The sequence below is a fragment of the Crocuta crocuta genome, unplaced genomic scaffold, assembly GCF_008692635.1.
Source record: "Crocuta crocuta isolate KB4526 unplaced genomic scaffold, BGI_CrCroc_1.0 scaffold24, whole genome shotgun sequence".
Classification (NCBI taxonomy): domain Eukaryota; kingdom Metazoa; phylum Chordata; class Mammalia; order Carnivora; family Hyaenidae; genus Crocuta; species Crocuta crocuta.
Window position 1 is genome coordinate 6,741,594 of NW_027530974.1, and position 19,244 is coordinate 6,760,837.

General features: G+C 37.1%; 1 protein-coding gene across 1 annotated transcript in view; it reads right to left on the reverse strand.

The window, feature by feature from the left end:
- Window positions 1–396: 396 nt before the first annotated feature.
- BLOC1S5 (biogenesis of lysosomal organelles complex 1 subunit 5) overlaps window positions 397–19,244 on the reverse strand; it is a 45,943-nt gene continuing 27,095 nt past the window's right edge. Inside the window, exons 4-5 of the mRNA XM_077770081.1 lie at window positions 17,585–17,643; window positions 397–2,992 (exon numbers count right to left, since the gene is read on the reverse strand). Of these exons, the coding sequence (XP_077626207.1) occupies window positions 2,813–2,992; window positions 17,585–17,643 (239 nt within the window). The 3' untranslated portion in view covers window positions 397–2,812. The remainder of the gene's footprint in view (window positions 2,993–17,584; window positions 17,644–19,244) is intronic.

Consider the following 19,244-nt stretch of genomic DNA (forward strand, 5'->3'; position numbering starts at 1 on the left):
AGGAAACACAAAAGCACAGAAGAGGAGATAAATGAATCCTAATAGATTAGTAGTTTCAACAAATTTAAGTGGATTAAACCCTCCAGTTAAAAGGTAATCAGATAGAAAGAAAAAAAAAAGTCAGAATTTTTCAGTTAAAAAACATAGATTTAAAAGTAATACAAAATGAAATAAAAAACATTACTAGAAATAGAAGCTACACTATGAGATTCAATTCTAAGCTTTGAAGACAGAAAATGTTAAATTTGTATGTACCTAATAAGAAAGTTTCAAAATACAGAAAACAAAAATTGACAGAATGACAGGAAGAATTAGAAAATCTACTAGAGTAAGAAATTTCAACATATCTCAGAATCTGAGGGATCACTGAGAAGGAAAACAGTAAAAGAGAAATAATTTGAACACCACTATAAGTTTGGTTTAATGGATACCCAGTAACCGGAAACAGCACACATTCAAGCACTAATGAAACACTTAACAAAAACTAACAATATTTTAGGTCATAAAGCAAATAAATTTCAACATATCAGTCTGATACTGACCCATTCCCTAACCATAATCCAATTACAGCATAAATCCATCATAAGGACAATTAAAAATCTACAGGTTATGAAATGAAAAACTCCACAAATATAGAAGTCAAAAAAAGAAATCATGATGAAAAATAGAAACTACTTAGACCTTAAAAACAAATATTGCTATAGCACTTTGATAGGACAGAACATTATTTCATTTGATCATTATAAAATAATCCTGTGAGCTACACAGAATCCATATTACCTCTCTCAACCGCATAAACAACAGAAATGCTGTAAATTAATTTTTATATGTAAATAAAATCTCTGTCAAAAGTGCTTTGGAAACTGAAATGTAAGTGAAAAATTTAAGGGGAAGGCAAACCAACTATCTCTTTTACACACTATGTTGACTAGCTCACAAAGTTATAAAGAAAGAATGTACTATCTTAACACTGAAAGTTCAAGATGCCCACCAGTTCATTTTGGTTTACAAAGTCCTTTAGATCTTTATGTAAAATATACAAACTTATATGGTATTTATTATTCATATGAGATGAACAAACACTATCAGAAGCCTTTGCTGCACGAGTGGAGGAACCAGAGTTAAGACATTTGCTCTCTCACACACAGTCCTGACGTCTTGGTTTTAGCATCTGTTCAAATGGTGCACAGGCAATTAACAGCATTCCAAAAACTGCCTACAGTACAAAGGGAATTTTCATTTAAGGTTCCCCTCCCTTTTCATGTGTGGGCTATTTTTGGAAGTGTGGTTTTATTTTTTTTCATGCACTGAAAGAGAATTAAGAAAATTCCAACATGCCTTTGTGTCAGCAAGTGCTCTTTTTAGTCCAGGTACCAGCGAGTGATTGATGGACCTGTCAGGCCCACAGTAGCGGACAGAGAAAGTTGGCAGAAGTTCAGTGTTATTGAAAGAAATCTCAAATACTTATTTCATCTCCTCTATTAACTTTAATCACATTTTCAACATGGAGCCAAGAATGAAGCTTTGACAGTAAGCCATAAATTTACACAAGCAAGCATTGTCACTTTTCTGCAGTAGCAACACTGAGATAACACGAGGGAGTTGGGTATTTTCTTTCTTGCGCCTTTCTCTACTGAAGAGCACTAAAAACTACTTGAAAAATTTACCCATACCTCAAATCCATTTGCCATAAATCTCAAGAAATTATTGCATTTAATTTTGCTTGGTTTATGGCAAATAAAAAAATCAACTTGGTTCCTCAATTAGACTGTTAAAAGCAGACTTTTTTTAAAGATCACAGTGATGACAGAATTGGTACATGTTTCATCATAATACACCTGCTTATGAGAACAGACACTGAACACTAAAAAAGGATTTACATTTAACACGGATCATTTGCTATGTGGGCAAATACTTCTGGTTTATTTAGAGCCAGAGTCTTTATATGGTTCCAGAGGGACTCCTTGGCAGATTTTGCTGATTACTCATTAAACAGTTGAAACGTGTATAGACATTATTTATCTTACAGAGCTTACCCACAGCAACACAGACACAAAAACGAGGTAAATGAGGTAACAGACAAGATTATGGTTCTTGGAAAGGCTAAAAGTCAAATAGATTTTTGGTAAGCTTTTCCTTCTAAGTATGTCTTAAAAGTTGAAAATACTACGTGCCGGAAGGCCACAAAGCTTAACAAGTGTGTCTTGTCACTCAGTGACACACGCGGCACTCTGCTGTTCTGCACAGTCTGTAACCTTCCCAGCAGGCAGTTCAAAGACCGACGTGGCCATCTTTGCCTCAGCAGAGACAAGGTCTTGACTCCCCTCTCTTCAATATGATGTCTGCTCCAAAGACAGTTGTTTCTGTCTACATTACTCATGGAATAATACTGTACACAGTCTTCCAATAGCCAAGGACATTATGACAGGCAGCCATTAGATCTGCCTTCTAAGCCAAATAACTACTATTCACCCTGTGTAAGAATGAATTATTTGTTCTAAAAAGTCTGTGCTTACAGTTCTCTGAGATAATCAATGGAAAGAACACCCAATTCTGATTAACAAAAAACAAATTTGTGCCATTTTTTCCTGCTACTCCTCCCCATTCAAATAATGAGATACAGGCACTTAAAACTGGAAAGATGTAGCTCTCTTCTTCTATTAAACACTTTCCTGCCTTCTGATGTAAGAGTGCCGCTGAATTTACTGCTAAGCTTGAAGCAGAGGCTAAATGGTTTGGTGGGAACAGTTTTTTTGGGGGGGAAAGTCAATGTTTTCCTATGAAAACATTGTTGCTCTTACGGTTAAAGTTCTTAAAAGGTTGAAAATTTTGCTAGGTCCTTCTCCATCTCGGCGTACTGTTCTTTAAGTCTCTCCATGGCTTTTCTGTGTTCTTCATCCACTTCGGCCTGTTTGCTGTGTTGTTCTTTCATGAAATCTTCCCACTGGATTATATGCTGTTTTTCACTAGCTATTAAATGGTCAGTAAGAATCTGAGAAAAGAAATTTGAAAGTCACATGACATTTTCCAGATAATTATTCTTCTATGCAGAAGAGACAAACATAACTTTACATCTTGATATTTGGTTACTACAGCAATCGGCTTGAAAGTCACAGTGCTAAAAGTGCATTCATTACAGTAATGTCCAACAGGAACACAACGTATTAGAAACATCTAAGTCTTCTCTTACCATGACCGAACGTGGGTAACCATATTTCTGAAATCTCAAAAATCTCTAGTATCTTTAAATGACAAAATCAAACACAATCCAAGTAAATTTTTATGCCTCTATGTCTCCTCAAATTTCACTTAACTACCTATAATTTTTAAATCAAGTTTAAAGAATATATGCCAAGAAGCAGCATTATTGTAAGAAATTAAAGTGCAGGTCTTAAATAAAATATTTTTTAGATGCATTAAAAAAGTACAGTTTGTTAATCACTGGGAAAGAACGGAAGACATCTCTTCTGGTTCAACTCCATTCCTTAAAGTAAATAAACACCTAAAGCATCTGTGTCAGATGTCTGAAGTTCTTCCTGAGATGTTCTCAGTGTTTCTATAGGGAGATGAAAAAATGTTCTTTTGAGTTCCACAACAATAAAGATAAAACAAGGTGTGGGCCAAAAAGGCACAGATTTAGTACAATGAAAATTACTGTCTCTGAAGACGCACAGCAAAGAAGACTGGAGAGGAAAAGAGTTTATGAAAACCAACGTCATCCTTTATCCCTGCCTTCAATGCTCCACACGTCTTCAGAAGTTAAGTTCTGACACAGATTAAGTCCTATCAAACAAACAGCACTGTGACCGATGCAGACCCTACCAAGTTATAGCGCACCTCAGGTCAGCACTGATTCCAGGCCCTCCAGTGAAAACAGGACACGTGGCACACTCAGGTACCGTCACACTAGCTAACGGGGAAAAAGGAAACTGTGTTTTCCCATGGCCATGTGTCCTTGCTGCTCTGATTTCTCGCTCATCCGAGTCATGATGAGCAGGATGAAAAGCTGGACGACCCATCATACTCTCAGTATTTATGAAGCGCCTATTTTGGCCAGCTGTTTCGCCTACCTTACCTACTTCTAAAAACCACTCTTATAAAATCACATTACTTCTACTTTACTGATGAAGAAATTAAGGTTTAAGGACACCACATTTAATTTCCTCACATGGTCAATCTGCAATGAAGTTGTAGATTCAAACTTAGGTCTCTGTGACGCCCGACCCATGCAGGCCGTTTCTATCATGATCTATCTGGATCTTTCCAGAAGGTTTGCACAGGTAGCTAGAAGTCTCTCTCGCAAGACGAAACAACTATTAGAAAAGCTTCTTCTGCCAATCTGATCTGAAGTTCCTCTTCACTGAGGCTTTTCAAGCAAAAAGAGGCTGGATTAGAGGCTGAGGTTAGAGGTAGAGTCAAAGGTTCCCTTAAAGTCTGTGCCCCAGACCCCTGGGACCTGCACAGGCACTACACTGGTAGGGAGAGTGGGCTGGGGAGGGGATGCTGATGCTATAAATTTGGGAAACAGGTTAAACAAAATCCATTTTTTCAGCCTCATGGACTGTAATTCTTCAAAAGATGAATAAAACATGAAGACTTAAACTCTTTTCATGGAACTTTGGCAAAACATATTATATTCTGAAAGAGACGAAAATGTCAACAAGCTCCCTCAAAAATGGAATCCTGCTTTAGCTGTAAATTATTTTTTAATAAATACAGAAAATAACTAATGAAACATGCATGCTCAGATGCTGTTTAATCACTTTTTCTTTTCATTTTATTCTTTTAGGACACGCACCATAACTGCCTCAGCCAACCCTGTGACCTGGACCACGAGGCAACAGCCTGGACACTTCCCATCAGAGAGCACTTTTTCCAGCACAACTCAACAGAAAAATAAAGATTTGGGAAGCACATTTCAAATTCTGGTTCACTTGTTACTAGTTGCATGACCCTGAGCAAGGTAAAGTTTCTTTAACTTTGAAATGAGGAGAATAACACTTTACAGTAATAAATAATATTTACAAAGACCAGAGGTAATACATGTCAAGGTCCTGGCTCACTGCCTATGGAGAAATGAAAATTAATATTACTCTTATATGAATTATAAACAAAACATCTAGAAGGCAGATCAAACCACTTTTTATCTTCCCCATTTTTTGTCCTTTAATTCTAATAATTTAATTTCAGGAACAGATTCTTGGGATAATTTGAACCATACAGACAACTCAAATAAAAGTCAGTTTCCTCTTCCCGTTCCTATACTCAATTCAATCCTCCTCGATGATTCTACTATTTACCATCTGGTTCTAGGGAACGACTTTAAGATGTTGCTAAATATGGTATGTCCATTTTGTAGTTTCAGGATATCATGACTAAAATATACATATATACCCAACTAGCTTTTTCACAGAAGACAGATCATGTCTTGGCCTCAAAGTCCGGGTGAAAAGAAGTTGAATGCTGACCACTCTCTAACCCAGTTGAGAATCTAGTCTTGCTTTCTTATCAAGAAATTCTTAAACTCACTCTATTTCTTAGCCTCTCACTTTTAACAGTAAGTGCTATGCAAACTTGCATTCTTCATAGCAATCAGTAAACAAAACAAAACAAAACCAGAGGGCAGTTTATATATTCATATACTGACAAGACCATACTCTTTATATATATATAAATAAAATTTGGCTACCTGAAAATAACATCTGCCTGAAATTTAGTTGATATGGTAAAACTTTTAATCCATCAAAAAGAAAAAAAGATACCAAAAAGCCCAATTACACACATTGCAGTGTTCATGAAAAGCTCTTCTGATTTTGAATCTACTTACCTTACTTTACACATAATTCTAACCATGTCAGTTAACTGGTTTCCAAATGTACACCATATTAAATGTCACAAATTAGAAAAAAATGCTGATAAATGAGATAGGAAGAAATGATAGGCATCAGCCTTACAGGGAAGGAGAACATAGATAACAATAACTTAAAACACAGTCTTTGACGGCATTTGGTATGGAAAAACACTCTCTTGGAGCACCTGGGTAGCTCAGTCAGTTGAGCATCTGACTCTTGATTTCAGCTTAGGTCATAATACCAAAGTCGTGGGCCTGAGCCCTGTGTTGGGTTCCGTGCTGAGCAGAGAGTCTGCTAAGATTTTTTCTCTCTTCGGGCGCCTGGGGAGCATAGTCAGTTAAGTGTCCGTCTCTTGATCTTGGCTCAGGTCATGATGTCAGAGTTTGTGAGTTGGGATTCTGTCTCTCCTTCTCCCTGCCCCTCCCCTGCTTGTGCCTTCTCTCTCTCTCTCCTTCCAACCCTCTCCCTTTGCCCCCTCCCCTGCTCATATTCTCTCTTGCTCTCTAGAAAAAATTTTTTTTCTAAATTTTAAAAAAGAACATTCTCTCTTTCTCTTAATTCCCTGAGGACATCCCCACAGTCACCATAATACAAAACTGTATATTCTCAGTAATTCCTAATTCACAAAGTTTATAAAATTTAATTTTTTAAAAAACCATTAAAGTATGAAATATATCTATAAATAGATTCTTAAACTTATTTTTTTCTTGAAGCAGTGTGAATGTACACAGCATGGAGCAGGTGCAGGCAGAGGAGGGGGTTCAGGGACATCATGGACCCTCCAGCCTTCCCTAGGCTGCCGCCTACTCTCAGAGCTCTGCAGGTCCCAAAGACCATGGGGCTCAGAGTCCATCTGGCAAAACACATCAGCTGCTTAGACAAGTATGAAATACATTTTCAAAGATTTCTATCCAAGACAAAGTTATAAAAGTGGTGTGCTTAAAGAAGATAAAACCTGGGGCACCTGCGTGGCTCAGTCAGTTAAGCGTCCGACTTTGGCTCAGGTCATGGTTTCACGGTTTGTGGGTTCGAGCCCTGCGTCGGGCTCTGTGCTGACAGCTAGCTCAGAGCCTGGAACCTGCTTCAGATTCTGTGTCTCCTTTTTTCTCTGACCCTCCCCTGCTGTGTCTCTCTGTCTCTCAGAAATAAATAAAACATTTTAAAAATTAAAAAAAAAAAAGAAGATAAAACCTCAGCTTTGTGTAAACTTGGCTAGATGGAATGGCTCATTTTCTAAGATTCCTAGACACATAAGGTTTTATTGTATAATATAGCAAAAAAAAAAAATCCCCAATTAGCTATCTCTTACATACCACTTAAGCAAAAGGTAAAAAGTGTTCTAAGCCAACAGGTGTGAAGGTTATCCCAGAGTGTATCTATTCCAGGTGTGAGGATGTGTGGCTTGGAAGGCTGTGACTTTACTGGACAAAATGACAAGTTGCTGAGCAGCTGCTTCAACGAAAGCAGCAGATACGCCGCCTGACAGACTGTCACAATACGTCCTCAATGCCACCAAAGCCATTCTAACGCCAGCATGCGCCCCAGTCCATATGCTTATAAAATCCAAAGATTTAATTTGACACGCCATTGAATCTGTTTAAAGCTACAAATAACTCTCAGAAATAAGGAAAAATCTTTTATAAATACTGAACTAACTGTACACCATCACCACCTGTTGCCCATCACTTTCAAAAACAGCCATTCTGCTTTTATGTTCAATTAATGGGGTTCTATAAAAGATTTAGTCTGAAATAAGTATTCCTCTAATTAAAACACATCTGAAAAACAACAATCCCATCAAACTATAGTTACATTCAAACAGGTTCATACAAGTCTAATAGGAAGTGATAGCTCCCCTACATACATATCAAATCCTTTTTCTACGACCCCTTTTCCTGGCATTAGTAGTTCAATGAGTACCAAAGACTTTTTTCCTGATGTTTATACAGACATATTTCTTTAATAACAACAAAATGAGGTCATATTACATAGGACGGTCTACAGCATTCTCTTTTCAATAGGCAACAATATGTACTAGAGGCCCCGCACCAGCAGGAGGGTGGGAGAGCTCTGCCCTGGGTGCACGCAATAAGAGGGTGTATTGTCTGTACAGAATTTAAATCAATGACACAAACAAATGAAAGACTTTTTTTTTTTTTTTTTTTTTTTTTAANGGAAAATACTGGTGATAAAATATTCCTAAACCAAAAATCATTCTTTGGTCTAGAGCCCTAAATAATTACTGAGGTTATTGGCCAATGTTAATAATATGTTTCAAATTAACAAATTTTAATAAAATGTTTCAAGTTAACACATTTCTATTGTTTATCCTTTAGCAAGATTTTATATTTTACACTGAAGTTAATTTAGAGGACTTCCAGTTACGCAACCCGTCCCAGACAAAACTGAAGTCGGCTATACATGCTTATTTCAAAAGGAAATTCCTAATAATTCAGAATCATTTAAGCTTTCTTTAGACGTGCAGCCCCTCAAACACCTTGGGAGTAAATACTATTGCACTTAAACAATGATAGTAGAGCAAGATAGTAGAGCAACCGCAGATAAAACCTGAATCAGTTCAAATGCATTATTCTACGTTATCTCTTTTTGGTACTTAAATTTGCATATGTTTTTATCTGTACTTAAACTATTATACTGTGGGGACATTGGGAGCCATTAGAATAGTTGCCAAAGAAACAAAGGCAGTATTGCAATTTCTGGAATTTATTGTGACATGTGATTTTTATAAAGCTCTTCCAGACTTACTTTATGCTTAAAACTTTTCTGAACTATGCATCATCTATTGCTTCAAGCGAGAGAAATTTTTCAAAATTATAAAAAAAGCATTTTTAATCAACTATGACTCAAAACTGATTGATAAATCTGAGTATACTATTTAGTCTGAATAGTCAAAGATCAAATTCAATGAAGTTATTAATAAATTTGCATAAGAATCAAAAGCAAACTATTTAATTATTACTCATTACCATAACAGACCAATTTGGATAACAGGTTTTTGTTTTTTTTAAATAACTGATGTACTTAAATGTATTAATCTGTCATTTTTTTCCTTTGGTGTTGTAATGCTTCTTAAGTTCTTAATTTTTTTTTTACTGGTGGACTATATACATGAAGTTAGAGAGAACACCGCCTGTATTTTTTTCTTGTTATTATTCTTTAACATCAGATTTATTAATTAAAAATAATTTTGTTTGGGGAGTGTTAAAACACGGTCTATTCTAGGTGTAAAATACTGTACATGCACTGCCCCTATGGACCTATTTCCAAGGTCACAGAGTGAGAAGAGGGTAGCATCAGGGGTAAAAATCCAGTTTTCTACTCTTTTTGCTATATAATGCTGTGTAAACCAAATAATGTTAAATTATTAGTCTCTCAGGATCGGCAATGCTTTTAAAAATGACAGAAACTAACAAGTACTTCACATTCCAGTTTCAAAAGTAATTAAGAGCTTTAAAAAACCTTGCTGAATATGCCTGAATAGGCAGAACAAAAAGCCATGGGCACACACTGTGAACCACCCACTTAGGGACTTACATGTCGGGCTCTGGCTAATTTTCAAAACAAAAGCGGAACTAACTTTGCACTAGTTTTTCTTTTTCTAGCAAGAGGTCATATGGGAAAGCATGTGGTATTAAAAATCAAGTCACCCCAGACCAGATGAGATTACTGGTGAATACCACCAAACGTTGAAAGAAGAATGAACATTAATCTAATTCTTCTCCAGCTCTTCAAAAAACTGAAGAAGAGGAAAGACCTCCCAACTCATTCTGAGGCCAGCAAGATCCTGAGACCAAAGCCAGACAAAGACACTATAAGAAAAAAGAATTGCAGATCGATATTCCTAATGAATACTGATATAATATCCTCAATAAAATACTAGCAAATTGAATTCAACAGCATATGGTTCAATATATGAAAATCAACAAATGAAATACAGTACATCAACAAAATGAAGGGGAAAAAAACCAGAATCTTGTCAGTCTTTGCAGACAATACATTTGACAAAGTTCAAGATCCTTACATGATAAAAATACTGCACAAACTAGCAATAGAAGGAAACTATTTCAACATAATAAAGGCCATATGTGAAAAAGTCACAGCTAACCTCCTATCCAGTGATGAAAAACTGAAAGCTTTCCCTCTTGTATCAGGCAATTCTGCTTTTACCACTTCTATTCAGCATAGTATTGGAAGTCCTAGCCAGGGCAATATGGAAAGGGGAAAAAAGGCATCCAAATTGTAAAGGAAGAAGTTCAATTATCTGTGCTTACAGACAACATGATATTATCTGTAGAAAACCATAAAACTGCAACAAAAAACTTACTAAACAAATTCAGCAAATGTGTAGGATACAAAACCAATACTCAAAAATTAGTTGCATGTCTATACTCTACAACAATGAACAATCCAGAAAAGGGTGTTAAGAAAATGCCATTTACAATAGTATTGAAAAGAATAAAGTATTGGGGAGTGAATTTAACCAGGGAGAAAAAAGATATACACTGGTAACTATAGAACATCCCTGGAAAAGAAATTAAAGACACAGTCATTGAAAAGTCATCTCATGTTCATGGACTGGAAGACTTAATACTGTTAAGAAGTCAGTGCTATCCAAAGTGATCTGTGGGGTCAATGACATCGCTATTAAAATCCCAATGATGTTTTTTGCAGAAATAGAAGAATCCATCCTAACATTCATATGAAATCTCAAGCAACACCAAATAGTCAAAACAATCCTGAAAAAAGAATGAAGTTGGTCTCACACTGTATTAACCATGTGTCCATGGGGCTTTGACATCTGGGACTAAAACCATCACTTTTCACCCTGGAGAGATTGTCCCTCCCAGGGGTAGCCTATTCCTAGAGATAATAAACAACTCCCCCATAGTATGCCTTTTACATGCAAGCTAACCAGTCCAGAGCCCATATCCCAACCACCTCTACTGGGCTCTCACCCTCTGGGCCACTGTCCTAATCATACAAGGCCAGATAGCGAGGGACAGCCTCTATGCCCCAGAATCTGCTGAAATTGTTCAATTTAGTCAATGCTAAAACTGCTAATCCTGTCTCCCATGTTTCTTCTGCTGAAGCTACAATAACCTGTTTTCCCCTCTCTCTTTGCCTCCTGACTAGCCCTGGTGCTTCCTCCTATGGTCCTACGCGCATGGCAGCATCCTCCTCTTGGGAACTATGAGTTAACAAACAGCTTTCCATAACAATCACCCCCTTATCTGTTGGCCTTACCATATCTGCATAACAATAAAGCCTTCATTTTAGAAAATACATTTCCTGATTTCAAAACTTACCACGAAGTTACTATAATCAAAATAGTGTGGTGCTGCCATACAGATAGACATAGAGACCACCAGAATAGAAGAATTAGAAATAAACCCTTGCATATAAGGTCAAGTAATTTTTGATAAGGGTGTCAAAACCATCCAAAAGGGAAAGGGCAATGGTGCTGGGAAAACTAGGTATCCACATGCAAATAAAAATGAAAATGGACCCTTACCTTGCATCATATACAAAAATTAACTCTAAATGGGCCAAAGATGTAAATGTGAAGACCTAAAACTATAAAATTCTTAGAAGACGGGAGAGGGAAAGCTTCAAGACATTAGATTTGGCAATGATTTCTTTGTTATAACACCAAAAGGATAGGCAACAAAAATAAAAATAAACTGAACTTCATCAAAATTAAACCCTTTTGTGCCTCAAAGGACTCTATCAACAGAGTGAATGCCAATTCACTGAATGGGAGAACAGATTTGTAAATCACATATATGATAAAGGGTTAATATCCAAAATATATAAAGAACTCCTACAATTCAATGACAAGAACAAAGAACCAGGTTTTAAAAATGGGCAAAGGACTTGAATGAACATTTCTAGAAAGAAGATACACACATAGCCAATAAGCAAAGGAAAAGATACTCAACATCACTAATCATTAAAGAAATGCAAATCAAAACCATAAGATACCATCTCACACCCATTAGGACTGCTGCTACCAAAGACACAGGAAATAACAGCGCTGACGAGGATGTGGAGGAAAGGGACCCTTGTGTACTGCTGAAGGGAATACAAAGTGGTGCAGCTGCTGTGGAAAACAGGATGGTGGCGCCTCAGAAAATTAAACATAGAATTGCCATTTCATCCAGTAAGTCCGCTTTTGAATATATACCCAGAAGAATCATGAACTCATGTTAAAAGCAGTGTTAGTCACAAGAGCAAAAAGGCAGAAGCAACCCAAGTATCCACAGATAAGTGAACAGATACACAAAATATGGAATATACATATAATGGAATACTAGTCATCCTTAAAAAGGAAAGAAGCTCTGATACTTGCTACAACACAGATGAACCTTGAAGACTCTATGTTAGAGAAATAAGCCCCTCACAAAATGATAATGTTGCATGATTCCACTAAAAAACTGTGCCAAGAGTAGTCGAATTATAGAGACCGAAAATAGAGCGGTGGTTGCCAGGAATGGGGGCGGAGGGTGATGGGGAGTTAGTGTTTAATGAGCAGAGTCTCAGCTGGAGAAGATGAAAAGTTCTGGAAATGGATGGTAGTACTGGTTGTACAACAATATGAGTACACTTAATGCCACAGATGTGCACACTTAAAAATAGTTAAAATTTAGCTCTGTGTATTTTACCACAACAAAAAAATTCTCAAAGCATGTTTGAGTGTTCTTCCTAAATGAAATCAATTGCATTTCTTAAATAAATGGATACTTTTTTTTCCCCTTAAGATATAATTAGAAAATGCCAACTTTAAAAGATAATGAGGGGCGCCTGGGTGGCTCAGTTGGTTCAGCATCTGATTTTGGCTCAGGTCGGGATCTGATGGTCCATGGGTTTGAGCCCTGCATCAGGCTCTGTGGTGACAGCTCAGAGCCTGGAGCCTGCTTCAGATTCTATGTCTCCCTCGCTCTCTGACCCTCCCCGACTCATGCTCTGTCTCTTTCTCTTTAAAAAATTTAAAAAAAAAAAAAAAAAGGAAAAGAATGTTTACTAGTAAGCCACAACTGTGTACCAGAAGTATTTAGCTATAATGATTTTGTCTCTTTCTACAAGAGACATAGTAAATTGGCTTACATATACCTCATTAGAGATAAATTTAAAGAGAAGCCAATCCTGAGGCCAAACTATGTCTAATAATAGGTCTATAAATGAACTCTGGGCTACAGAATAGAAAAGTTTTGCATATATTATGTCTAAGTCAGTGACTTAACTGGCAGGGAGGGGTGTGGATTTTGACCCTCTTGTCCCTCAAACCCTCAAAGCACAGGAGGAAAGCCTACTGGCATCTAGTGGGTAAAAGCCAAGGATGCTGCTAAACATCCCACAAAGCACAGGACAGCTTCCACAACAAAGAATTATCTGTTCCATAATGTCAATACTGCAGAGGTTGGGAAACCCTGGTCTAAGGGAAAACTCTGAATATGCCAACTAAGGTCTAAAAGGCCCTTTCATACATCTGTCAGTAATACACTGTCATTAATTTTACCTATGCCTTACACTGACAAATAAAGAACTTAATTCATTTAGTGAGAAGTGTCAGAATAACAGCCATCAGTAAGGATTTTAAATAGAATACTACACACTGATCTATTTGTATTTTTAAACTCCATCAAGAATGTATACGCTATTTCACTGCTCTCATGAAAAAAAGCATGCAGGGTAATAACCAAATCTAATAAATTTCTGCAGATAAGATGAATCAAAGGATTCATGTTTATTTCATTATTATCCCTAGTCTGGTTGAATATGGTTTCAAAAACTGACACTTGTGCATGAACCGAACTTTAAACTACTTACAGATATTAACAGCTCATTTCCCTTGATGGAATATTTTTAAGAGTCAGTGAATTTTCTAAGCTAGTTTTATTTTCATTTCACTACTCTTAATGCTAGCTTCCAAAATCCAGCTTTGCATAAGTGGGTAGTTTTTCAAGACTTATGTCAAATAATTGGGGAATGTACATTTATTGTTCTTCTGAATGAACTTTTAGGTATCAATTGTGGGAAGTGTAATTTGGATGAATGACGTTTATCATAATTTACTTCCCACAGAATTCCACAAATTGTCTTGACATAAAAGAATGATTAATGGCAATAGTCTATTTTATTCCATTACTACTCCCATCTTTCTTTGTTCTGAGAGTCATTCAAATATACAAAATGTAGCCAAAAGTATAACCAAGGGCAACATTGCCAGTAGATTATAAAAGGAAGCTACAGGTCAATTTTGCTTTGTACACATTTGCTAGATGAAACATTAAACTTTATGTCTGTATCTTTTATATATATGTAATCTGAGTGCTCTGCCATGGCAATGTCGGCAAAAACCAGATAGAACAGTAAAAAAAAAAAAAAGTTCTTAAAGATACATATTTCAAATATTCTGGTAATTAGAGAAGTACCAGAAAAGAAACAAAGACTAAAGGTTTATTGCCCTGCAAAAATATAAGGAATTTTTACTTTTCTCTAAGCTGTGTCTGAGAAAGACATTTTTGTGTCACATTCAATTTAATTTTATTAAATTATCTGGAGAAAAAAATCAGAGTAGATTCTTACACATGTAGGTTTCGTAAATGTCATATTAATTCTAGTGACACATTTCAGTATATTCTAAAATACACATTTTTAATGTTTTTGCACATTAAAAATGGTTTAGTAACATTCTCTGGCATAATATCTATAAGAAATATATTTAAGACAAACATAATTTAAGTGCTTTTATTATTTCTTGAGGCCATTATTTTTTCAAACCCTGTGATGGTATCTTAGTATCTTTTAATTTAGAAAATCATGAATGGGGGGTGTTAGGAGCCATTCTGAACTCAATGGTAGAGAGTACTCCTTGTGAGGTTAAGGCAGATTTGCAAGGTCTCCTGCTGTCAGATGATGACTGATATCCACTCCCACGCAACTGTTTTTGCTTGAGCACCGACCTCTGAAGCACCTTGTTGACTGGTATTGGGAGTGACTTATTCTGGCCCTGGTATGCTGAGTGCACCTTGTGAAGGAACTTAGTGTAGGAACTTTTGTGATTATGGGAGCAAACATTATGTTTCCCGAGAATCCTGTTTTTCTTATAGTTCCCCTTAAGTCAACAGGCTATTGACCCCTGCTCATAAAGAACTAACTTTTGCCTTTGCTATGCTAAAAACATGGTCTTGTATTTGAATGCTAAAGATACCTTCCTTCCCCATATGATAAGCATCTAAATCACCTACATCAATCACTGTTGATAAAGGTTATGCATGAGTCTTCTACAAATCTATGTTCTGGAAAATTCTTACATATCAAAGGAATTTATCATCAGAAATCATTGTCTAAGGCAAATGCCACTTCTGTGCAGTCCCCCAAACACTTAACCATAAATAAAGCTGAGTCTCAGTCAGTGCGGAGACGCCTGCCTGGTGACCAGAAAGGATCTTGGGGCTCTCTCATCCCTCCCTCACCGACACTGTCCATCCTGCAGGGGCCCCTGGACCAGCTGCAGTGTGACCCCGGCAGGGCGGGATTCTCAGTGCTTCACCAACCTAACCAGACCACAGCAGGGCTCTTATCTGTAGAGTGATGACTGCACCTTAAACAAATGATTGGGCTGGCCGGGGAGAAATGGCGCCTTCCATTTGGAGCAAGAGGCAATCTGCAAAGTCATTTCATGTCGATTACATACTATAGTTTATCTGGTAAGTAGAAAATCAACCTATCAGGTAAGTAAAACTGGTATTTATTTTGCAGATGAGAAGACTGAAGCTCAAGGGCTTGCCCAAGGGCATACAGCTGGCTAACAAAAGAAACTCCCACAAGCAGAAGATGCCAGGTATTTTTTCACCTACGCTGGTCATTTTCCTACCTGTATACAGTTAATACACCAAATGTGAAAAAAGTTCCAAGTGACAAGAGGAACTATTCTGATTATAATTTTATGTAAGTTCTGCTCAGGAATGACAAGGATTGACACTTAATCACAATCATAACTGCACTGACCATGTCTTAGGAAGAAAGACCCATAACATGTGTGTGCATTTTCACGAGAATCTGCTTAACCACATAGCAATGTGCTACCACAGCACTCTTTATTTTACTTTGAAAACCAAGAGAACTGCTTATTTACAGGAACAGTCAGTACAGCCAGTGTTCTATCAGCTAGTGTTTCTGTTTCTCAAAAACAGAAATACTCCTGGTGCCCTCAACAACAAATTGCCTAATCCAGCATTCAAGAGTCTCCAGTCATCTCTGGAAATACCCACTTAGATACTCCACATGCCAGCTGCGTGAGACTATGGACTTCTCCCACCTTTTACCTTTGCTTACACTGTATCCATCGCCCTACATTATCTTTCTCCCCATCCTCTACGAAACTGAATTCCGACCCACTAATCAAGGCTGGGCTTGAATGTCCCCATCATCTGAATACATTAGTCCTTTTGCCAAGATCCTACAAAGTTCTTTGTAACTTGATCACAGCTCTTAGTTTCTCCTACATTACACCAGTGTCACTGGCTTGGGACTCCCTCTTCTAGACTGTTAGTTCCTGAGTGTAATGAATTGCCTTACACTTAACAAAGTCTTTCATCCCCACTGGCATCTTGCAAAGTAGAGAACTAAAAAAAAATCTCTGCCCTCAGCCTGGCATGGCCCATGTAAGGTCCAGTGCTTGCCTTTACAGTGTTCTCTGGGCATGGCGCAAGCACTATACCCTAACAGACGTTCCTGCCCGTGGCTCTACCTCACCATTTTATCAACATGCTCAGCAGCCCTCCTTCCTGACGCAGCCTGCTGTGATTTCACACCTCTTGGGCGGCCTTCCCACCTGCTTGAAAAGTCAAGTCCTTTCAGTAAGGCCTAATTCATCAAATTGCTGAATTTTAAACTCCATATCAATATTTAGAGTTGAGTGGAGGGTACAGAAACATAACCTCTGGCAAGGTTTATTCCACTGTATTTTTACATACAGTGCAGATCTGAACTATTATTGTGGATTAACCACAGCACATTCTAGAGAAATGGAGATTGTAACATAAAAGGCATTATTTTCAGAGTACCTCAATATTTTCAATATTTCTTAAAAGTACACCTTTATTAGCTTAGAATAATGAATTAGTTATAAAACTACTTTATGGAAATTGTAAGTGAAAATAACAAATTATCACAGGACCTTAAATTCTTGTGCTGCTTTTCTACATCTGAATTTACTAAGATACACTTTCAATAAGCAAAGCACTACCCAGCAACTGATTTGCATACTCTTATGACTATTCATTAAGTAATCCATCCATGGGCGTGAATGCTTCCTTTTCTAGAATAAATATAGATAACATACTTATCAGTGCTTCAGGCTCAAAGAAAAGACTTATATTTCCAATCTGGTAGGTATTTTCTGTTCCAAGTAAAAGTCTTATTCTCTCTCCTCAATAAGACAAATATTGCTTTGAGGGAAAAGGTGGAAATGTTGAAAAGGGAAAAAAAAAAAAAAAGATCTGCAATTTGAATTATAAAACTATGGAGGGTATAATCATGTGCTCATACCTCTTTAACACATCTTCAATGAATTAGCCATTTTTAAATCTTTTAAAATCACTGTATAAAGAAAACAAATTCAGAGACTTTTTTAATAAAAAGCAACTGCTAATAATATGATGATAAAAAGAGTTATGGGCCCCATTTTCCAAATGATCTACTTTTACCTTCTTTCGTTCCTGCTCCTTCTGTTGGAGTCTACAGACTGCGTCAGAAGCTGTTTGCACTGAAATAAAACAGACAAAGGGTTTTCAATCAGCAGCCCTTGTTCACAACTTACCTGACAAAAACACCCCCAAAAGCTGAATTATTTCAGATCTCAAGAAACTATGCAAAAAAAAACCTGATACTATTTTGGCTGTGATAGAATGGCTAGAAGGGAAAAAAGAAGTTTTGCCAATATATTTAGGTTTCATAATTAGAACCGCCATCATTCATTCAGGAGCCTTGAAGGACAAGCCAAGGACAATTAAGTACTAATTCCAATGACAAGTTGTCAACAGTGACTTCAGAATTCTCTAAAAAGACATAAAATGCCGGATAAATTTATCATTACATTCTCATTTTGTCTACAGTGTCTGATTCATTAGCCCTCCCTCTCCCTTTTTCTCATTCATAGAAACTTCTCTCTTGCAGCCAGTACTCGGTACCCACAATGCTCAACCACTTTCTATTCTTGCTTCCACTCTTGTCTGCTAATTCACCCTGGCTGCACTGCCAGATTCAAATTTCTCTGGATTGTTATGAATGGGCCAATCAGGCAATTAGAGATGAAATTAAAAAATATATGGAAACAAATGAAAATGAAAACACAACAATCCAAAATCTATGGGATGCGGCAAAGGCAGTCCTAAGAGGAAAGTACATTACTCTCCAGGCCTATTTCAAGAGATTAGAAAAAGCCCAAGTGCAAAATCTAACAGCTCACCTAAAGGAACTAGAGGCAGAGCAACAAGAACGCCCTAAACCCAGTAGAAGAAGAGAAATAGTAAAAATTAGAGCAGAAATAAACAACATAGAGACCAAAGAAACAATTGAACAGATCAATGAAACCAAGAGTTGGTTTTTTGAAAAAATAAACAAAATTGACAAACCTCTAGCCAGACTTATCAAATTTCTCTGGATTGTTTCCTTTGAGCAACTTCCCTTTCTAATGAACGTCTGTTCACAGTAATTATTATAGTTATTTATTATTATTGTGTGCCCAGAGCTGTGCTAAGTACTTTCCATGTATCACCCCTCTTAATCTCATCTTCCTAAATTAGGAGAGAATCACTATCCCATTTCACAGATTTTTGGCATTTGAGGTATAAACAATAGGTAATATGACTAAAAAGTATAGAAAGCAGGTTTTAAGGGGCGCCTGGGTGGCTCAGTCAGTTAAGCGTCCACTTTGGTTCAGGTCATGATCTCACAGTTCAAGAGTTTGAGCCCCACAGTGTGTGCTGACAGCTCAGAGCTTGGAGCCTGCTTTGGATTCTGTGTCTCCCTCTCTCTCTCCCCCACTTGCACTATCTCTCTCTCTCTCTCTCTCTAAAAAAGAAGAAACTTTTATAAAAAAATCAGACTCGTGCCTCTAAAGACGCGGCTCATACCCACAACAATCCTCCTCTTGTGATCTCATCAATGAGACTGGTTTCCATCCATCAGTTCTTCAGGCCTCTTCATTTACTGGATCCATTTTATTTCTGTACATAAATGTTTTCACTGACTTCACTGTTAGGCACGCAGGTGACCGTGAGCTATAGTCAAATGCAGAGTTGAGCACTCAGGTGTGTAACTGCATGTTTGCTTGCTCACTCGTTCATCTGTCAAATACCAAGTGAG